This window comes from Lepus europaeus, chromosome 11 (assembly GCF_033115175.1).
Source record: "Lepus europaeus isolate LE1 chromosome 11, mLepTim1.pri, whole genome shotgun sequence".
NCBI lineage: Eukaryota > Metazoa > Chordata > Mammalia > Lagomorpha > Leporidae > Lepus > Lepus europaeus.
The window spans coordinates 3067926-3090475 of NC_084837.1; the positions used below are offsets into that span (position 1 = coordinate 3067926).

The 22550-nt window shown below is 63.2% G+C and overlaps 1 protein-coding gene across 2 annotated transcripts in view; it reads left to right on the forward strand.

Moving 5' to 3' along the window:
* Positions 1-22550, forward strand: part of ST8SIA2 (ST8 alpha-N-acetyl-neuraminide alpha-2,8-sialyltransferase 2) — a 39150-nt gene that overhangs the window by 6924 nt on the left and 9676 nt on the right. Inside the window, exons 2-3 of one of the 2 annotated variants that reach the window (XM_062204537.1) lie at positions 17837-17899; positions 21154-21282. In XM_062204537.1, the coding sequence (XP_062060521.1) occupies positions 17837-17899; positions 21154-21282 (192 nt within the window). The remainder of the gene's footprint in view (positions 1-17836; positions 17900-21153; positions 21283-22550) is intronic. The other variant, XM_062204538.1, reaches the window with a different exon arrangement.

Here is a 22550-nt window from a genome sequence, read left to right on the forward strand (position 1 = left end):
TTCAGACAGTTCATTCCCACGAGGAGCAAGAGCCCAGCGCCCTCTGGGGTCTGGCCTGGCCTGGGCAGGGGGCCTCCAGCCAGGCGGGACAGCAGGCAGCAGCGTGGTGACCGGCGCCTCCCAGGGACCGGCCGTGATGGCCCAGCCCGGGGGCTGCAGCCCCTGCCCCAGCCTGCCGCTGCTCCCCGCCTCAGCCGTCACCCCAGCAGGGTCAGAACGACTCGCGTGGGGCTCCGCCACACGGCTCTCCCTGCTGCTGACCCAGGCCTGCTCCCCTCTGCTCGCATCCAGAGCATCGGCGGGGCCGCTGGGAGCTGCCTTGGAAGACTGAGGCTCTGGTGAGGCGCAGTGCCTCTGTGACCGTGGCCGAGGGACAGATCCCCTCCGAGACTCAGTCTCCCAGCCTGTCTAGGGAGTCAGTGATACCCAGCCTGCAGCTCTGCGAGATGACGTAAGACACACACAACGCGGGGGGAGGCAGTGCTGCGGGAATCAGTAAAAGTCACACGGCATCACTGTGCGACCCAGCAAACCCAACCCTGGTATAAGCCCGACAGAAACAAAGGCAGGGTCTCAACACCGTGTGTGCGTGCCACGTTCGTGGTAGCCTTAGCCACCGTAGCTAAAAGTTACAGCCAGCCAGGCGTCAGCAGGGATGGGTGGATAAGCAAAATGTGGAGTATACCGACAGCGGAACGTTATTCAGCCTTAAAAAGCAGGCCGGCCTGTGGCTCGGGGGCTGCGCCGCTGCGTGGGAGCCCGCAGCCCACGTCATAGGGCCTGGTTGGGTCCTGGCTACACCGCTGCTGACCCAGCTTCCTCCTAACACACAACCTGCAGATGTCGGCTCAGGTACTTGGGAGCCTGCAGCCCACGTGGGAGACCCGGATAGAGACCTTGGCTGCAGCCTGGCCCAGCCCTGGCTGTCGTGAGCATTTTGGGAAATGAACCAGCAGGCGGAAGATGTCCCTCTCCCCACCCCCACCCCCTCTGTTTCTCTGCCTTTCAAATAAAATGAAAATAAAACTTTTTTTTAAAGGAAGGAAATTCTTTATTTTGTAAGATTTATTTTTTATTTGCTTGAAAGGCACAGTTACAGAGAGAGGTCTTCCATCCGGTGGTTCACTCCCCAATTGGCTGCAATGACCAAGGCTGGGCCAGGCCAAAGCCAGGAGCCAGGAGCTTCTTCCAGGTCTCCCGTGTGGGTGCAGGGCCCAAGCATCTGGGCCATCTTCTGCTGCTCTCCCAGGCCATTCTAGCTGGATCAGAAGTGGAGCAGCCGGGACTGGAATCCACATGGGATGCGGGCATCGCAGGTGGAGACTAACCTGATACACCACATGTGCCTGAAACTTTCCCAAAAGGAAGGAAATTCTGACACGTGAGGCACATGGATGGACCCTGAGGACATCGTGCTCAGTGGAAGAAGCCAGGGGGTGGAGGCACGGGGGGCGTTTGGCTTGGTGGTTAAGACACCCACATCCCACATCACAGTGCCGGCTGCAAGGCCAGGCTCCATCCTGACTCCAGCTTCCTGCCAGTGCGCACCCTGAGAGGCAACGGCGATGGCTCAGCCCACGGGCCCCTGCCACCCACGTCGGAGACCTGGATTGAGCTCCTGGCTGCTGGCTTTGGCCTGGCCCAGCCCTGGCTGCTGCAGGCATTTGGGGAGTGAACCAATTCCTTCTGTCTCTCTCTCTCTGCCCCCCCTTATCTTTTCATATAAGTTAAATTTTGTCAGTCTTTTATTTTAAAAACCAGCCCATCAAACCAACCCCCTGTTCCATGTGCTCGAGGTCCCTAGAGACAGGAAGTGGGAGGGGGGGCGCCCAGGGCTGGGGCACGCAGCACAGGTGGAGCTGTGCAGAGCACGCGTTCTGGAGGGGTGGGGGTGAGGGCTGCACAAGGCAAAGGCGTCCACGCTGCTGGACCGTGCACTTGAAGGCGGCCGCGATGGAAGCCCGGGTTCTGTGTTTGACTGCAGCGCAAGGCACAGATGTGAAAGTGGCCGGGAGGGGGCCTGGCGGCGCTCACAGCACCGTGATTTATTCTAAGAGCACAGTTGTGGTTTTCACAAAGCCACAGCCCCGTGAGCGCTATTCAATTTAAATAATAATACATAGCGCCAAGAGGGCCTGGGGAAGAGAGGCCGAGGGACACAGACTCACAGACGCGGAACTGGAAATCCAGGCCGTGCCCGTGCTGTGCCCGTGCCGCCTGCACTTGCCGGGAGGCGCCCGCGTCCCCACCGCGGGAGCTGGGAGCGTGGGAAGTGTACACACGCGTGATCGTGGCCACTCTGTGAGCGCTGCAGCCGGCCCACCTGTCCGAGTTCTGTGGAGGGGCCCCACGGTCTAAGAGCCTAGGCTGCATGGGAGGCGGAAGCACGCGCGCACACACACACAGTGCACACGCACAAGCGTGCACACACGTGATCCAGCTTCCTGGCTGCCCGAGTCCTTGTCCCATCCAGAGGGGCGGCCTCCACAAGGCGTCCTTAGCTTCCAGGTGAGCCTGACAAGAGAGGAGTCCGTGGCAGCTGAGGCCGACTCGGCTCCCCCGGGCTGGGAAGAGTTGGGGCTCGGCCGCTGCTTTCCTTTCGCGATTCCCCTGGAGGCCGGAGGGCCGGGTGCGGGGGGCCCTGGAGGCCGGAGGGCTGGGTGCGGGGGGCCCTGGAGGCGCGCGTGTGGCATCCTGGCTCCTGACTGCCACGGGCGGCAGCACCCCCGGGGGCTTGTTGGAAAGAGCGCTGGGCCCCACTCGGGAATTTCTGGGGCCTGGGAATCTGCATCAGGGCAACTCTAGGGGCAGCTGAGCCTGGGTCCTTCTGAGGCCACACCTGAGAGCGCCTGGCTCAGGACCCATGGGTCCAAGTGTGGCCCTCGCACCAGCGCTGGGGCGATGAGAGGTCCGGTAGGAATGCGAGTTCTCAGGCCCCCTCTAGCCCCAGGCCTGCTGCGTGTGAATCTGTGCCCCGTGGGAGGGGAGGCAGCACGCCGCCTGGCATGAATGGTGCCCAGATGACGGAGCCGGAGGGGGCTGCCGCCTGGCGTGAATGGTACCCGGATGACAGAGCTGGAGGGGGCCGCCGCCTGGCGTTTTCTTTGTCTAGTGGTGCTAACACGCGCCACGGAGCTGCAGATGTGCACGGTGTGCAGGCTGGGTGTGAGCGGACCGCAGCGCGTGGCCCAGGTGTGCAGGCTGGGTGTGAGCGGGCCGCAGCGCGTGGCCCAGGTGTGCAGGCTACACCACCTAGTCTGGGTGTGCAGGCTGCATCGTGTAGTCTGGGTGTGCAGGCTACACCACATACTCTAGTTGTCCAGGCTGCACCGCGTAGTCGGTGTGAGTGGGCCATACCCTGTAGCCCGGTGTGCAGGCTGCACGTGTAGTCTCGGTGAGTGGGGGCTGCACCGCCGGGCTGTGAAAGCTGCCCTCTCTGACGCTCCCCCAGGACCTCGGCTCACCGCACACTTCCCCGTCGTCAGGCGACCCGGGACTCTGACGGGTTTCTCTGCCTTCTGCCCAGCCCCCATCCCTGGTTCTTCTCTCCAGGGGGAACCCGCGTGTGCGTCTCCAATGCCCATCGCACAGTTGGCCTCAAATGGGTGTCGGAAAAGGGATTCCTGCGTGGCCGCTTGCTGGATGCCTGGGTGCACACCAGGAGCTTTTTGCGCATTGTTTCACACATTTGTCATAGAATTCCTGCAAAACCCATTTTGTGGACTGGTAAACTGAGACCCAGGCAGAGCAGCTAAGCATATCATAGTGAGGCTGTGCCAGGGGTCAGCCACATGCGCCTCTTTCCTGCTGTGCTCCCCAGGGAGCCCGGGCCGAGAGGGGAGGCAGGGAAAAGTCTTAGCCCGGCCTTACCCGTGACGGTAAGCAAAGGAGGGTGCTGTATGTCAGAAACGGCCTTGGGCCAGGCCAGGAGCACCAGATGGAAATTTCCAGAGAATCTGGGCAGAGAAGCATTCCCCATCTGTACCCGGCCAAGGTCCCCACCTGGCAGCAGGCCCACCCAGGACCCAGTCCCTGGAGCTCTGGGGGGACCGAGGGACTGGGGCTTGATCAGGTCCAGATCCACCTCTGCCTCCGCTGTGAATTGTGAACCACAGAGGGGCCGTGCGGCAGCTTCAGGGGCACAGGAGGGCAGGGGTGCGGAAGACCGGAAGCCAAGTTGCTTCCAGGTCGAGACGGCCCCCGGCAGGCAGGACACGAGGGCCCCCGGGGGCTTCACTCTGCTTAACCTTCCATTCAGGACAAGGAGCATCGACCTTGTGTCTGGGCTGATCCAGAGATGCGTCTTGTGACAAGGGCGTGTAAGTTCCTCAGTGAGTGTTTAAGGACAAGTCCCCACACACGCGGGGCCGATCCCTGGCCGGCCAGCCCGGCGACGCCCCCTGCCCTGCCGGTTTTCCCGGCGGCGGCAGCAGCAGCTCCTTGCCGACTTCCAGTCCATCCCGCAGAGGCACTGCTCAGACACAGCCGGTCATGGGGCTCGCACAATGCAGGAGGCGCCAGTGAAACAGGGGTGCACGGTGTCAGGGCGCTTGCAGCTCCCCTGCGCCCACGCGGACCCCAGCCCCTGCAGCTGCAGCCGGAGGCCCCTGAGCACTCTGCTTCCTGGGGCACACTCCCCACCCTCGGTCCGCACACACACGGCGCCTCTGCTTGCTCTGCGGAAGCCCACCAAGCCCGGGGCAGTTTTGGACGGAAGCCAAATTGTGCTTCCGGCTACGCCCGTGGCAGCCAGCAGCCAGCAGGTGCCTGTTTGGACAATGAATGAAAGAAGGGGTGGGAGGGGCTCAGGAAGGCCCCTGTCACCCATACCCCAGGATCCTTTACGCCCCTGACTGTGGTGGCCTCGCGCAGGGCCGTGGCCAGGGAAAGATGGGAGGGGGGTATATGGCTCAGGAAGGCCCCTGTGGCCTGTATCCCAGGATCCTTTATGTCCCCGACTGTGGTGGCCTCACGCAGGGCCGTGGCCATGGAGAGGAAGATGGGAGAGGGGTGCACGGCTCCCCGCATTATTGTCTGCCACAAACCCACTGAGCTGTGTGTGGCTCACAGGCAGAGGCCCCGCGCCACGAGGAAAGTGGCCAGAGTTTAAGCCGTGTCCCAGCAGCCCGGCTATGTGGCCTCAACACACACAGGCGCCAAGGGCTGGAGGGACAAGGCCAGAGTCGGGAACGGAGCAGGCTGGCAGCTGGCGCACTGGGGTGGAGGGTCCTGCAGCCGGGTGGGCTGGGCAGGGGCGGGCGGCAGATGGGCGCTGCCCTGCTGGGCTGCACAGCCCCTCAGCTTGCCTGTGGAAGTTCCGACACGTGGGAGTTGAGATCCACGTGACCAGTGAAGCGTGGTGACCTGGCGATGTCAGCCCTCATCAGAGTCCCATTGTGTGGTGTTGTTTCTATCTTCCGTCCTGGAAGGGCTGGCGGCCAACCGCGGCAGGGCTGGTTCCGTCTGCAGTGGGCAATGGGGCCGTGACCGCTCTTCTTTGCCCTCCCGTCCCCACGAGCTGGTTCTGCAGGCAGGAAAGACACACGTGGCACCTGCTCAATGCCCAGCCACTGCTTCTCCCATGCGGCATCTCCGTGTGGCCACAGCAGGGCAGGTGCCTGGGCCGGCGTGCTGGGGATACCAGGCTGGGCCCAGTTAGGTGTGGACACAGCAGCCTTATGGGGGCGCCCCCAGCTCCCCCGGAGAAGAGCAGCAGGACGGCTGCCAGGCACATGGTGTCCAAGACGGCTCCCGTGAGCTCAGTGCCCCCGTCACAAAGCAGAGCAGAAGGCGTCTACCACCGTGTGCCCCGGGGCTGACCACCCCGTGCCAGAGGCCAGGACAGCGGAGCTGAGCGCAGCCAGACAGGGTGCTCAGGGGTCAGTGATGTGGGCTGGCGCAGGGGTGTGGAGGAGCGGGGTTGCCGTGAGAGCCCAGAGGCGGAGCTTTGGTGGTACCTTTGCCACTGTAAAGGCAGGCGCTGCCCGCTCTCACCTCAACTGTCCCACCTGTAACACGTGGGTGTCCTCCAGTTCTGTGGCGGCAGGACGGGACAGCCTGCCAGTGAGCTGCCCACCGAGCGGAGCAGAGACCCCTGTGAATAGCTGATCCTGGGGCCGAGCCTCCCTCCCTGCCCTGAAGTTTTACAGCAGAGCAATCAAGAGGCCCAGGTGCGTCTGCCCAGCACCTGCTCTCCTGAGAAGGACGGGGCCACCTTGAGGGCTCAGGAAGACGCAGCCCACAGAGCACCTGCCCGGGCCTGCTTGTCGCCCACCCTGTCCTGAGTGCCACTTGGAGATGCAGGGGTGGCTCCTGCACGTGCACAGCGCTCAGTGTGCCGAGTTTCAGCAGAGCTCACGAGAGCGTAGCGAGAGGCAGCAGGACGGCCTCGGGGAACCTGGTCACCCACAGCATCCCTCCACCACCCGCCCTGCAGCAAAGGAAATCCAAACGATGGCCCTGAGCTCAGGGCAGATCCCAGGGTCTCTGGGGAGGGCCTAGGGATTTAGCAGGAAAAGGAGAACCGCCCAGACCAGGGAGACAGCAGGGGGGGGGGGGGGCTCCCAGGAGTCTGTGGCATGGCCAGGCTTTGGAAGGAAAGGGCCAGGGGCTCCGAGCCAGGCCAGGGCTCTGTTGGGGGGGGGGGGGTAGTTGGTTTCCTGCCCTGGAAGCTTGGACCACAGGGAGGCACGCGGAGGGGGTGGGGCCTCTGGGACTTCAGGGCTCACTCAGTTCCCTGGCAAAGGAGAGAGGCCCCTCAGCCAGCGGGAGCTGGAAGTAGGCTCGGGCACACTGAGGGAGGGTCTGCACACGCGGGTGCAGGGGCGAGTGTGGCGCAGCCCCCTGAGCACGGCACGGCACGGCACGGCACATCCTGCCCCCGGTCTTCAGATGTCGCTGGGGCTGCAACCCACACACCCCCACTCCCTGCCATCACAGAACTCAGGGCCCACCCTGGTCACCTCGCGCCCCCTCCTAGCCCCCGCCTCAGACCCCGCCCTCCGGGCTGCTCTGGGGGGCTCGTCCCACTCCCGAGGCAGCCACGGTCAGTCCTGGGCAGCAGCCGTGGCTTTCACCAGCGTGGGACTGAGGCCCCCATCTGAACAGGGGTCTCCCGCAGCCCTGCAGCGGGATCCTGATTTAGAGAGAAGTCTGCCAGAACCTGGAGCCCCAGTCCCCCCTCCCTCCCCGCTGCGGTGGGCGCGCCCAGCAGGGTTGGGGAGGAGCCACATCAAAGACCCCGAAAAGCCACTTCTGAGTCCTCCCAATCGGGTGCCCCAGGAGACTAATGGGGCAGGGGCGAGGGAAGGAGCCAGGCGGGACCCAGGCTTTGAAGTCCCCCACGTGGTGCGGGGCTCAAGAGCAGAGGCGAGGCCTGCTGCTGCCTTGCAAGGCTGGGACGTGAACAGAACGAGGCCGCCGGGCGTTCGCCCCTTCGGTGGAGGCTTTCCAACGCGCCCTTTCTTCTGCCATAGGAGGGGGCGGACAGCCCGGGGCCTGCCGGGCACAGACGCTACCTGGGCAGTGGACAGGGTCCGGGGTTTCGCCTAAGCCATGGCTCCTGGTGGCTGCTCTCCCTTTACCGTTGCTGGGTTGTGGAGGGGGAGAGTCGATCTCCAGTATCTTCCTTTTTTTAACATTTACTATTTATTTGGAAGGCAGAGGGAGAGGGAGAGAAGGAAGGAGAGAGATTTTCCATCCACTGGTTCACTCCCAAATAGCGGCAGTAGCCGGGACAGGTCCAGGCTGCAGCCAGGAGCCAGGAACTCCATCCGGGTCTCCCACATGGTTGGCAGGGGTCCAAGCACGTGGGCCGTCTTCTGTTGCCTTCCCAGGCCCACTGGCAGGGAGCTGGGTCAGAAGCAGAGCAGGCGGGTCTCAGCAGTCAGATAAGGGACGCCGGGATCACAAGCGGCGGCCCCGGGAGCGCCTTGCTGAAGGCCAGTCCCGCCTCACAGGGCGCCACAGCCTGAGCTGCCCTTGCTCGCGCCCCACTTCCTGGCACCCCCACGGCTGTGGATTAAAACCTTCCCTGCAGCAGACAGAGGGCGGACGCAGCCTCTGCAGAGGCACAAGCCCTGGCCGTGGCCCGCCGGCTGGCTCACTGTGTGGCCCGGCCGCTTGCTCACTGTCCAAGCCCAACTTGAGAAAGGAGGTGCCCGTGCCTCTGGCCTGGTGCCTGGCACATGGAGGAAGTTATCGACGCTCCTCGCCGGTCCCCTGGGGGTGGGGGCAGGGAGGCTGTGAGAACACGTGTTCCGCAGTCTGGCATGCTTGGAAGTCTTATAAAACTGTGGAAGTGATACTGAAACACGTCGTAGGGGGTGCACACACAGGGAAAATTCTAGGTGGTCTCGCCAGGCAACAGTAAGAACAGTAAGAATCCTTGTGGATGGAGCCGGGTTCAGGGTGACGGAGACGATGGGTTTCCCAGGGCAGAGGGGACCCCAGAGATGCCCCGAGGGCTCTCGCCCACCCCTTTGCTGCACAGACCCTCATCTTGCCTCCTCCGGGGGGGCTGTGTCCTCCCTGTGCCCAGGGAGAAGGTGGGTCTAGGTCCCCTGGGAAGCCAGACCCAGCAAGCCCCAGGTCCCCGCCCAGGGAGGAGGCAGGGCTGCCCTTGTGAAACAGACTCCGAGGGCCACCGGGAAGCCACTGCCCTGGTGTTAGGCAGCTTCTCGTTCCCATAGCAACGTACCTAGCCAGGACCCCTCGGAAAGGAAGACCGTTTATTTAGGCTCAGGCTCTGCAGTCACAAGATCCGAACAGCACAGGGCACGGCCCTGCGAGCGGCCGGGCTGCGAGTACATCCGTGTCTGCACGTCCTCTCTCTCCCCCGTCCCTGGGAGGCCACCAGGATCCAACATGGGGCCCCACCCCATGCCCTCGTCTAGCCACATCACTCAAAGGCTTTGGAGTTTAAACGACTGCGTGAGTTTGAAGGGACAAATCCTGTTCAGACAGTAGCCAGGGTGTCACGGGAGAGCTCTCGGATGGAGCCACAGGTACAGGGCAGACCGGAGCAGACTAGAGCGGGACACATGGCCCACACAGCCAGTCTTTCCGTTCGCAACGTGCTGGTGAGAGAGGGAGAGAGAGAAATAGCTGAGGGGAGTGAGGAATTAAAGAAGGGCTGTTTGTTTAACACATTCAAAGCTACTGGGCGCGAGCCAGGGGCATGACATAACAATTAGGAGCTGGGCTCCTGAGCCAGCCCATTGGGCTCAAATCCCGGTGTCCCCAGCAGTAGCCAAATGGCTCTGGGCGCGTGTCCACCTTCTGTGGGCCTCACTGTCTTCCCCTGTGGAGGGGATAATCACCACGGCCGCCCAGAGCCCTTGTGCAGCTTAACTGAACCAAAATAAAATGCGAGGCGCCGAGCCCCACACAGCCAGGTCCAAGACGGGCCGAGAGTCACGCGCGGCTAAAGGGGCTGCTGTGGTGTAGACGGCGCCGACTCAAGAGGTGGGAGTGACAGCCCAGACCCCAGCGGGGCCCAGCAGGCCGCTGGCTCTGCTGTTGGAACGAGAGGCAGGAGGGCGAGTCTTTGTATCGGCAAACACCGACTGAGCCCTGGGCTTCATCACGCCGGCCGCAGAGCGGGCGCCCTGCACCAGAGGCCGACCACGCATCCAGCGCGTGAGCACTGTGCCGAGCATTCACGGAGGGCGAGGGCAAGGTGCAACCGCAGGTGCTTGGCTGGGGAGGCCTCTCTACACCGGTGACATTGCACTAAGACTTGAGGGCCAGGGGCTGAGCCGCGGGGAGAGCCACGCCTGCAGTGGGCCTGGCAGTGTGGGTAGGGGGCCGTGAGAGGAAGGCTGGGATCTTCCTCCGTGCCCCCCAGGGGCCGTGCTTCCGGAATGCTGAGTGCGGGAGAGGGGGTCACACCCGGCGCCGGTGACCTACGTAGCAGGGCCCTGTGACCCACACTGCACGTACAGGATCTGCGGAGCTGAGCAGGGCCCGGGCCTCACAAGGCGCTGGTGGGGACTTGGATTGCAAGGGGGCAGTGGTCGCTGGTTGCAGGGAGCCGCCTGCCGCAGGTGCAGCCTGGGCGCGATGCAGGAGTGGCCCTGGCCGCTGCAGAGCCGCAGTGTGGGGCGAGGACAGTGCAGCCACCAGCACCTGCGCAAGAGGCCTCTGCCCACAGCAGCAGGAAGCTGCACCGTCCTGTCTCGGCCGCTCGGCGTCCAGGCTGGGTGTGGGGACCTTGGCCGTCTCCGCGTCTGTGTTCCCGTCCATCTCCGCCCTAAGGTGGAGCCAGGCGTCAGGCACACTGCTCGGTGCCCCCATCCACTCTGGAAGGCTGTGGCCCGCGCATGCCCTGGGTCACCCCAGAGTTGGGTGGCCACAGCTGCATGGAGGGAAAGTCAGGGATTGGGGGCGCGCATGCTCAGAAACGCTGGGTCCGTGCCTGCTGACGCGCAGGTGGCCGTGCACGTGGCCGTGCACGTGGCCGTGCACGTGTCGTGAGAGCAGCGGAAGCCGAACCCGAGCCCGGGGCTCCCAGGGCGTTTTCTGGCCCCAGCAAAGGCTCTGACGCCAACCACAGGAGTTTGAAATCAAGCTCACATTTACAGCGCAGAGGGATGAGCTGAGCGGTCAGCCGGGAGAGCTCGGGGCAGAGATGGCCCCTGGACCCCACGGCCCCTGCGGAAGCCCAGGGCTGGGCCTGAACCGTCACGGAACGCCAGTGCCACGGCTGCAGCTGCACTGCCCCCCAGGCTGCTGTGCCCAGCGGGGCCTCCGTCGCTGTGAGGTTCAGGAGCGCAGGGCCAGGGGTGACCGGAGAGGTGGTGGAGCCCGTCGGGAAGGTGGGAGTCCGAGCTTTGTCCCACACCCACAGCAGGCCTGGTGGCCCGGGGACTGTGTCTGGATTCGGGGCACTCACCGAGCTGGGGTGTGCCCTGCCGCCTGTGAAGCTGTCACGTGGGGGCCGCCTGGCCACGGGGAAGGGATGGGCCACACCAGCTTTCGTCCAGCCAGAACTCAGCCACAGGTGTCTCCTTGCTTAACCTCATCCTGCGGGAAGGCGCTGCGGCACCCGGGGCACAGAGGGCGCGTCCGGAAGACAGCCGCGGCCCGCACTCGGGTGAGCTCGTACCAACACTGCAACAGCCTCTCAGAGCCGCGAGGGCCGGCTCTGCCGGAGCGAGGCCGCCTGTCTGTAGTGATGGCCGGACACTGACTTCGAACCCCGATTTTATATCCAGCTTTCTGTTACCACAGCAGAATGCCTACGAGAGCTCGCCATACGGAAAGGCTCCCGGGGCCGCAGGTTCACAGCTCAGACAGAGGCCCGTGGGCTTGGTGACAGGGGCAGAGCGTCCCATGGAAAGGGGGACATGCGTCTCTGTGTCCATGTCACTCTCCACAAAGCTCCCGGGTGCGTGGGCTCCGCCCCAACAATGCAGTCCAGCCAACCCCTCCCCGGAGCAGCCTCTGCAGACACGTCGCTGGACGGGGCGTCCACCCCGAGCCCCATCAGCGTAAGATCTGGGGGACCCAACCTTGAACACATGGCCTTGGGGACACCCGGCCTCCAAACCACAGCGCCAGCTAAGCAAGACCTCACTCCGCCCAGCGTAACTGCACCCTTCGCATTGGTAGACACAATGGGTGTTTGAGTACAGAAGTGTTACGCTTGGTTATTATTACCCTGCCGTAAGGAAGTCTGTCTTCTCTCTTGTAACGAAGTTCCTGCACAATGTCTTCCGCTGTTCCACGGGGCTCACACAGCCTCAAATGCTGCCCCAGCCCTTTGAAAGAGAAGTTTGCCGACACATCCCAGAATACACAGAGGCTGCAGCCACCGTGCAGCTGGCCACGACCCCTGCACCTCGGGGCCACAGCTGGGGGCCACCTCAGCCCACTGGTTTTCCCACCACAGGCTGGGGCAAGGCCTTCGTCAAGGACCACGTGGTAGGGCTGCTGAGACCCCTGTTGGGAGTTGGACAAGAAAGACCAGGGCCGGCCGGGACGAGGTGGTGGGTCCCTCTGAGAGTGACAGGAGGCGGGACCCTCTGCTGAGTGACAGGAGGTGGGGCCCTCTGAGAGTGACAGGAGGTAGGACCCTCTGCTGAGTGACAGGAGGCGGGACCGTCTCCTGTGTCGCAGGTGGTAATTAGTCTCCTGTGTGTCCAGCCCTTGCTGAACTCTGTAGACCACAGACTGTGCCTTGTGGAACTGCCCCCCTCACAGCGGGCTGTGAGATCATCACCGCCAACCTCACGGCGAGGGTCTGTGCCGGACCGGCCCACACTGAGGCCTCCCGTCCACCTGCCAGGTCCCGCCAGCAACTCCACACACGAGACAGCACCGAGTTCAGAACGCTCCCGACCGTAAGCTCCTGGCACGAGAGGCCCTGAGCCGTGCCCCCTGCCCCTGCTGGGGTCACAGGTGCCAGCTGCAGGCCCGGCCCAGGGCCCCCGTCTCTGCGCTGCTGTGGCTCCTACAACGTTGGGCTCCCGGAGCCCAGGGGAACCTTGGAAGCCTTGCTCCGAGCCAACAAACGCAGGCGCAGGACAGACGCTGTCCGTAGCCACTGACCTAAGTGTCCGCAAGAGGCAAATCCGGGTTTAGGGAGCGGGATGGGGATCCGGGGGGAAGGAGTTGGGCTGGGGGCCAGGGGTGTTCACTTGATGGCGCAGAGGGCTGTGGCGAGGGTGACACCGAGTACGAGCGCATCGCTTCAGCCGACCCTGCCCTGGAAGTGGTGGGGACGGCAACTGCTCTTGTCCTTCAAGCCCCTGGCCCTGCCAGAAGCCCCCACTCCATTTGCGGGACTTCCTCCCAATCACACCTTCCCCCCCCCCCCGTCCCTTCATGTGCCCTGGGGTGTGAGCAGGCAGCGACCCCGGGGTCTATGCAGAGACCAAGAGAAGCCCCCCAAGTGAGGAGGAAGAGCCGGGCACGAGCCCACAGGTGGAGCCTTGGCCTGGTCTCCCCGGGCCGGTGAGCGGCTCACACTGGGCCCCGCTCTCGGTGACTGCCGTCAGCCCCTCAACGAGTGTTTTCTAAGCCCGGGTGCCCCAGCAGAAGCCGTGGGCCAGGGGGCACCCAGACAGCGGGACACTGGGCCAGGCAGACACCAAAATGTCACAGGGTGCCCCGAATACGCACGGGGCTCCTACCTCGGCGTGCCCCCGGGGAAATGGGCTGGAAGTGCCTGCTGGTGCCAGGAATGTGGAAATCCGTGCACTCGAGGGGTCTTCAAAACAGCGCATGGCAGGCGCGAATTTTCACACCAAAATAAACTTAGCTTTCAACCACATTTTCCACGCATTTTTCCAAGCACCCCTGTACAACTATGACGTGTCTATGAATAATCCTTAGGGGACAGGTGTTTGGTGCGATGGTTAAGACGCTGCTTGCAATGCCTGATTCCCGCAGTAAAGTCGCCCTGGGCCCCAGCGCTGTGCGCGATTCTGGCTTCTTGCTCCCAGAGACGGCGCTGACGGCCCCACGCTGGGTCCCTGCCACCCACACGGGAGACCTGGATGGAGCTCCTGCCTCGGCCTCACCCTGGCCCGACCCCAGCAGTAGGGGAGTGAAACAGAATGGGAGATCTTTCTCTCTCTCCTATCCCTGGCTCTGCCTCTAGAATAAATAAATGAATATCCATATTTTTAATTTGACTTAGATGCAGAAGCTTAAAAAATTGCAGTTTTCAGTTTTGCTAAGTGCTTTTCGCCAAACAGATCCAGCTGTGCCTGGTTTTCTTGGTCTAGCTCCGTTTGGGTGATTGTCTTGCTGATGCGCACGTCCAGGCAGAACCTGATCCGGAAAAACTCGCCCCCTCTCGGTCCACAGGTCCATATGTCACTCGACAGCCAAACCTCAGCCTGAGGCTCCCTGATCGGGGTCTGCCCACCCCTGGGGGAGCCGGACGGGGCGCTGTGTCTCCTGCAGGCAGAAACAGTCCACAGGGAACACGGCCCACAGACAGCAGCAAAGGCTTGGGAGGAAAAGTCCCAATTACTGATGACATTTTTAAAGATGATTTATGTATTTGAAAAGCAGAGGTACAGAGAGAGGGGGCCAGGCAGATTGAGATCTTCCATCACTGGTTCACTCCTCAAATGGCATCCATGGTCGGGGCTGGGCCAGGAGCCTGGAACTCCACCCAGCTCCCCAGCGTGGGTGCAGGGGCACAAGCACTCGGGCCATCTTCCACTGCTTTCCCGGGTGCATTAGCAGGGAGCTGGACTGGAAGTGGAGCATCGGGGACTTGAACTGGTGCCGATATGGGATGCCGGTGCTACAGGGAGTGGCTTAGCTGGCTGTGCCACAGCGCCGGTCACGACCGATGACATTTCCGTGAGTCACTGAGCTGTCGTGCAGGGGGAAGCTAAGAAAGTGAACAAGGGTGGCGCCCCCTCCCCACCTGGATTTAATGCGGGGGTTGTCACTCAGGCTTGGGGAGGCCCATGCACAGGGGGCGACTGCTTTTGCAGGGACCTTGGTTCTGCTCATGGAGAAGGGGGCTCAGTGCCCCTGTCCTGGGGCCAGGGGCAGCACCGTGGTGGGCAGGAGGGGACACTGGCCCAGGAGGCCCTGTTGCGATGCCCACAGGAGGGAGTGGTCAGTGGCTTGGGACTGGCCAGCGTAGATGACATCTGAGGCCTCAGCGGCAAGGAGCCGTCCCCAGTTGTCAGATGCCCGCCCCGGGGGGCACAGCACAGGGGCTCTTGGTCCTGGGTGGGAGGGGCCGTGGGCTACTCCTTTACAGGCTCCGGAATTTCCAGTCCCAGGAGAGGCCGCACTCCAGGGCCAGCCGGTCCCTGCTGGCACGGCAGGTGCAGGTGACTGTGTCACTGCACATCAGGGGACCTGGGGCTGGGACGCGGCCCCCGACCTGGGCCTCGGCCTCCCCGTGAGAGAGGAGACCGCGGGCACGCAGGCAAGCAGTAAGCAGCAGAGGCAGAGGGGCCCCGGGAGAAGGGACAGACGCGGGTCCGGGGGCTGGCGTGGGAAGGGGACGCCCATGGGACGGCTGGGGAGAGGGATCAGAGTCTCAGAGGAAGGCAGCTCTGTGCCCGGCCCAGGGGACACTGGACCGTGTCTGCAGACATTTCTGCGAGGGGGCTGCTACCGGGGTGCGGCATGGCCGGAGGCGAGGCCACCCCCAGCCCTCCCGCTGGGCCCAGGCGCCAGCACAGCCCAGCCCACCGGGGAAGCACTGTGCTAGGGAAAGCACGGACACTGTGGCCCGCAGGCCCTGACCGGAGGAGGAAGGACAAAGACCCGTAGTGGGACGTCGGAGGGCGCTTGGTCCCCTCCGGCATGGGGTCAAACAGTACGATGTTCAGCGAGCGTGGAGAGGCACGGCACAGCACAGTAACCACGGGCACAGCTAACACACAGACCACGGACATTGTCACCGAGCAGATGAGGGGTTTTGGGGCTGACTGACCACATCCCAGTGCCCGTGGGTGCCGCCCGCTGTCAGGGCAGACGCAGCGTCATCACCCCAGGATCTGGGGGACTCCCATGCCCACAGAGGCCCGAGTCCCCATAAGACGCTGTCGGTGCTGTGGCCCCTGCCATGTCTTGGACCATAAACCCACCAGCCGCCAGCAACTCCACGGCGGGGTTCCGTGCCTGGTGACCAGCAAAGGGCAGGGCGAAAGGCTCATTACCCACCCACGCAAGGGTGAACCTGAGAATAGAACCGCTCAGCTGTGCCTTCCTCAGCCGCTGGGCCGGTCTCAGTCTGGGACAAGGGCTCCGTCTCTCGGTGCCCTGAGCTGCACTCCCTGAAGCCAGGCACTGGGCGGGTCTGGCTTTGCCACAGCCACAGGCAGAGGAGCCGCGTGGATCGAGTGAGACAATGTCCACTCGGATGCTGGCCTCAATCAGACCCTCTCGGATTTCAGGAAAGGCCCCGAGCTGGGTTTCCGAGGTTTGTTTGTGAATCGGCAGTTTTAGATTTCAGGAAGTCAAATCTGTGTGCGTTTATTGTGCAATTTCTGAATCTACGGCGCCTGTCCCTGCACCCCTCGGCCCTCCTCACGAACACGCCTGGCTTGAGATGCCGCTGACGGGCGGTTGTGTGTCGATGGCCATGCCGTCCGCACGCGATGTGGCCTAGGATGAGGGTCGTTTTGGGCAGTTTTTAAATGCAAGCGGGGAATGGCGTGTGGGGTGGCAGAAGTGGCAAAGCCCGTGACAGGGCCATGGCAAGGCTGCAGCCTGGTGCACGGTGGCCTGTGAATGTGTTGGCCACTTCCGGGGCTGCCTGGGACCCCACCCCCACCCCCAGCTCGCCTCCACTGCTGCCCACTCCAAGCCAGCGGCTAAATACTCCCTGGTAGTGATTTTTAATCATATACCAACGCTTTTTATCTGAGAGGCAGAGAAACGGGCAGACAGGCAGAGAGAGCTCCTGTCTGATGCCCACAGCTGCCGGAGCTGGGACGAGGGGCTGAGGCTGGGGGCCAGGAACTCCATCCAGGTCTCCCACATAGGTGGCCGGGACCCAGGTCCTTGAGCCATCGCTGCCACCCTCCCCACCCCCCCCCCCCCGTCACCAAGGTCTGCGTTGGCAGGAAGCTGGATGGAGCCGGAGCCTGGACTCCAGCCCACGTACTGAGAGGTGGAATGTGATATCCTGACCACTGGGCTAAATGGCGCCTCCCGAACATCAACCCTGCCGCGGGCTGGGACTGCACTGCTGGCTGCTGGCTCCGCCTCGCCCTCCAGGAGGGCTGGAGTCACAGCCAGGCGCACCCACAGCAGCCCCTGAGGCCCGAGCCCAGTGCACCAGGGTCTCAGGGCTGGGGCTGGCCAGACCCGGAGCGGGGGAGCTGAGGGGAGGCATAGAGCAAACAAACACGGGGTGTTAAAGTGAAACGGAAAGAGCTTCGGTGCTGTGTGCCATTCTGAACCAGACTGGGGGGTCGAAGTGAGGCCCAGGGGACAGCAGGGGAGACGGTGGGCGACGCCCTTCCTCTGGCCCAGTCGACGGCTGTGGAAGCGGAGAGGAGCACCTGTTCCCGAGTGGGTTTGAGAACACGCTGTAGCCTATCGGGAAACAACACGTGTGCATATAAACACACACACGCTTTGTATTCACAAATCCGCTAATCCTAAAAAAAGGGAGATGGAAAAAGTCACACCTGAAACCAGAGTGGGCTGGGCAGACTTGGCTTCCCCAGAGTTCCCGCTTCAGCGCAGGGCCCCCCCCGACACCCAGCTGCCCGGTGATTTCTCTTGCCTTGGCTGAAACCCTGAGTCGGTCTTGGAAACCAGAGAAGTATGAAGGGCCCGCCCAGACCACCACCCTGTGAGCCAGCGGGGACGCTGTCGGTGCTTTGTCCTTGACACACAGGGGGCTCAGAGGGGGGCAGCAGGTGCGCCTGTATTCACCCGCCCCCGCCTGCGGTGGTGAGAAGCTGGGTAAACCGTGAGGCAAGCACAATGGATTCCACAGAACTGACTAGAGCTGTCCAGGGGCAGGGGCTGACTCATGCTAAGGCAGATGCTGAGTCATGGTAGAGCAGGCGCTGAGTCACGCAGGAGCAGGTGCCGGATCACACTGGGGCAGGTGTAGTCGTGCTGACTCATGTTACCCGTGGGGTTCCCCAGGGGAAATTAACCACCGGGGTGCGATCCGCGGAGTGCAGTGGGGTCTCAAGTGGGAAGCGGTGTTGAGAGGGGAGGCGGGCAGGCTCCGGGAGGCCGATACCCCACCACGTGGGAGTTGCGCGTGCCGGAGCTCCGGGCGAGAGCTTGTCCTCCCTCTGTGGTTCCCAGGTAGGCTGTGGGGTCTCCGGGCGATGGGCGAGGGCCTGGCTGAGTTCATAAATAACGCTTCTCCTTTGTCTTGCAGGAGCTCCAGAGGCAGGGGCGCAATCAGATCGGCGGTGAGCAGCTTCCACGGCAAATCTAATCGGTTCGTAAATTAGATTTTGTGTTCATTTGTTTTTGCTGTAAGGCAGCTATTAATCTGCTTCTCCTCGCTGGGCGCTGCCCTTCTTACTTAGCAAACAGATCTGTTTTGTTTCACTTTGGCTTTGCATTTCCCTAACCACTTCTGCAGGGAACTGTCGACGGAAGATCGCGTGAATCGGCCCTAGGTCTGCAGGCCGCGGAGATGGACCTGGCAGAGGGGCTAGAGGGGCATGCTGGGAAAGAGCCCGCCCACCCGGCCACGCTGGGCTACCCGGGGCCACCAGGAGCAGGACTTCCGCCTAACCCCGCTGTGGCAGGTGGCGAGTCCAAGAGGCTAAGGTGGAGAACAAAGCATTCGGAACTTCGTGAACCTCTTGAAACACGCAGGAGTCAACTCAGCACTGTGGGCCCTAATTAGCGTGCCCGCCCTCTGAAACCTGCCGGCGCTGGACCAGAAGGCTTTGCGACAGCCTTTCCCAGGGGACAGCGGATGCAGAGGGCACACACGTGCTTCGCAAGGACCATGGACCAGGCTCACCCCCGGCCCCAGGCTTCTGAGACCCCGCAGATCAGACCTTCGCCCCGTAAGCCCGGGGGAGAGCAGCTATGAAGGCTCGGTGACACGGCGCAAAGGCCCCTCCTCAGAGCATCCTGTTGGGATCAGTCTGGGGACGATAGGTTCGCGTAGTTGGGGGGGCCGTGTGCTCACCCATCCACGGGCTTCAGGCCTCTGCCACCTGCCGAGCGCGTCTGCCTCTGACCCTGGGGGCCGACTCAAGAGCTGCCCCTCGTCCCTGACACCTGCTTCTAGAATGTTCTCAGCCTCTTAGCCACCTCGGAGCTTTGAGTGAGGCTTGTGCTGTACCTGGCAAATGCAATGGTGGTAGCAATGAAGGAGAGGCCTGGTGTCCCCAAACCGCTCCGTGTTCCACCGTGGAAAGACGCTCCCTTTAGCGAGCGACCCTGCCCTCCAACCCAGGCCCCTGTTGGCTCAGGCAGGTGCGGCCTCACTGGCTGGGGAGTGAAGACGTCAGCACAGCTTCGGGGACCAGGCAGCCCTGGAGTCAGCGCGAGGCTGGGAGCCACTTCCGCCATGGCCTCAGCTTTCTCGCTGGGTTAGCGGAAGAGCCAGGGCCCGGGAGGCAGTGTCAGGGTGGGCCCAGTGGAGGCAGGGGTGCCGAGAGGACGTGACACTCGGGGTGCCTTAGCAGCAACAAACGATGGAGGCCGGAATGAGGCCCAGCAGGCCAGGCGACCTCAGCCTGCCGTGCGCGGCCGGGGTCTTGAGGGAGACGCGGGCGGGAGGCGGGGACAGGACACGCTGGCTCACTGACAGGCCACTCATGGTCCATGCAGAGCACAGGAATCCTCCTGGCCCCGGGTGACCTAACCCAGCCCCTGCAGTTCACGATAAGAAAGCAGTGGCCTCAAGAGACCTTGCCCAGTGCCCCAGGCAGACAGCGGCAGAGCCAGGAGCGACATCTTCGAGACCACAGCTGGCTGTGCACAGTGCCGTATGCGATGCTGCTCAGAACAGAGTGGAATCTTACCACTTGCCATGCCAGCCCCCGCCTCCTGGGTCTGAGAAAAGTCTGGAAATGCCGTCAGGGTTCTCAGCAGGTACCCTTGGGAAGCCTCCACGGAAGCATCTCTGGGTGCCCCTTCCCTGGGAGAGTGTTTGCCACCCATGTGCCCAGTGCCCTGGCACGGACTCCACCGTGAGCGCTGAGAGCCTGGCCCGTCCAGTGCCCAGCACCTAGAACAACACCCAGGACAGACCACCGTAAGCACTGACAGCCTGCCCCACCCATGTGCCCAGTGCCCAGGCACGGACTCCACGGAGAGCCACAGACACGCAGCCCGGCACTGGGTGCCTCAGCCAGCCACTCGGCAAGGCAGCCGGGTCACAGGTGCCGGCGCTGCTCCATCTCTGGCATCCCACTGCCTGTCACAGTGACAAGTGGGCTCTGCACTCTGCCGTGGCCACACCCTTCTTCTGCAGGTGGAGAAACGTGGCTGGGAGAGGCGACCGCCTCACGCCCCATCTCACAGCTCAGGACAGCCATTCCTCTGCCCTCTGCCCCCTCTCAGGAGCACGGCAGAAATTCCCGAGGACACGTCTCCGTATCCTCCATGGGCTGGGAGAGGCTCTGCCTCGCTCCCCTCGTTTTCCAGCCTCTCCCGAGCTGCTCTCATGTGAATCCAGGACAGGGGGTGGCAGCCAGAGGCGTCGGGGACGTGGGGGACCGAGGCAGGGGGCTGGGAAGGCAGTGCACGAGACGGAGCGCCTTTAAGTGAATGTCTCGTCTACCTGCAAAAAGCCAAAGGCAGCGCCGGGCTCAGATCTCTCTGAAGGATTCCATCTGTTTTAAACCCGGCTGTTGCACGATAAACGCGAGGACGTGGCCGCTTGCCTTGAACTCTTCAAAGCTCCAGAAGCCGGCATCACAAATCTGCTTGTCACTCTCCCCGGGAGAGGCTGCTGTCTGCGCAGACAAAAGGCACCTGGATGTGACCCACGTGCGCCTGTGAGCAGCAGCAGAAGGCAGCCCGGCTCGCACGCCGCCTTTGAAGAAATCACTATAACCTACTTTCTTAGAAACCTACTGGCACAGATTGGAAGGCTCAGCTTCCAAGGGGGAGTCCCCTGACGCCTGCTGTCCCTGGGGTGCCCCAGAGCCACCACCCACCCCAGGCATGCGCCAGGATGGACCTTAAATTCACATTGTTCACTTACTCGTTGAGCACCTGCTCTGTGGGACCACCAGGGACGTGGAAATGAATGCAGGGGACCTCGCCAGTGGGGACAAGGGACACAGCGACGTCGCCTGTGTCAACGAGAGCGATGGCGGGGCGGGACAGGGCTGAGGGAGAGGCCGCAGGCTGGGATCCACTGTCCACGTAGTCTCCCTCCCCCTCCATGAAGCCCGTAGCCTCGGCTGCTAACAGAACCGCCCCGTGCAGAGCTGCGCAGCGCTGGCTCCAAGGAGAAACGTTTCTACCTGGGGCGGGAAGTGCTGGTGGGCGGGGATGGACAGAGTTTCTTGTTCCCTGCCTGACTCCAAGCACAATGCGACGCAGTTTATACCTGGGGGAGAGACTGCATCCTACAGGATAAACGCAGTGCCTTCCCGTCTAGGGTAATAACTACAATCGCGCTCATGCCGAGTTTACATGCGAGCCTGTGCAAAAGCAAACCCACTGGGCTTGGCGGCGCGGCCGATCCTGTGACCCTGCTCCTCTTGCTGCTTCCAGGGCTGAAGTCGGCCTCAATGGCTCCTCGTCGCCAGCTGTCGCTGACAGGAGCAATGCGAGCTTGACGCACAGCATCCAGCCCGCCGCGTCCAAGTGGAGACACAATCAGACGCTGTCTCTGCGGATCAGGTACGGGCACTGGCCCCCCTGTCACCGCGTCTGCCCCCCGGGAGGCAGGGCCGCTCATGAGCCATCAGTTAGAAATGAATGCCCATGGCCCCACGCACCTGCCGCCACGCGGGGTGGGGTCCGGGGCTCGGGAGGGACACTCAGGCCGGCGGCAGAGAGCACCCGGGCGGCGGAGGCCACAGGCAGGCAGCGTTTCTTCCTTGGCATCCCCTCCCTGTGACAGTCCTCCGGCTTGCCCCTGCCCCCTTCCCGTGACACACAAAGGAGGGTCTCTCATGGGGCAGTGAGAGCCGGGAGCCGGCCCCTGGGTCAGAAGAAGCCCTGTGTTGCCAGAGAGCAGCTTGGTCCTGCCCTGGCCAGCGATGCTTCCACACTCGGGCAGGCAGGACGAGCAGCCCCGGCTCCAGCATTTGGTGCACTTAGCTGTGACACATCGGCAGATACTGCTGGGTCTACGCCAGGCTCGTGCTGGGGGCCCGGGGTGCTGGCTGAACCCCGACACGTGGGGCTGACACAAACACAAGCAAGGGCAGGAGTGGCGGGGCCTGCACGTTGGGCAGCAGCGCCTCATGCAAGCAGGTGGGTGCAAGAGCTGCGCTGAGAGCCGTTCCTTTGTGAGGGACCTGAGCAACCAGGAGGAGGTGGCCAAGGGCAGTGGGTTTTGCAGAGTGGCTAAGAGAACAGCAGACATACCACACTACGTCCCACAGGTGGTGAGAAGTCTGGTGTTGGAGTTAGGGGATCAGGGTAGCCAGGGCCCAGGGGCCCAGACTTGGTGACTGTCCCAGGACGTCAGCGTGGGGAAGGGGTCACAGTCCCCAAGCAGACAGTCTGCCCTCCAGTGGGCTCAGCGGCAGTGTGGAAGAGCCCGGCGCGGGTTCCCGGGGGAGCTGTGGATCTGGGGACCCGGTAGCCGAGAAAGCTTCCAGGAGAACCCTTACTGCCTCCTGGGTGGGCCTCTGCCCTGTCCTTTGGGGCGGTGGGAGGAGAGTGGCACAGCCACAGGGCCATGAGATGCCCCACAGGAGTCCCTGGGGGCTTCAGGGACAAATCTCTACCAGCTGGGGCTTGGAACCGCCGGCCCCCCTCCCCTCGCGCAGGAAGGCCGGCGTCTCGTGTCTACCGATGGCTCCAGGCCTCCTGTGACTGCATCACCCCAGCCCCTGCCTCTGTCACCCGACCGGCTCCTCCTGCTCTCCTGTCTCACACAAGGACGCCGTCACCGGATTTGGTGCCCATCCCAGGTGCCCGGGATGATCTCATCACGA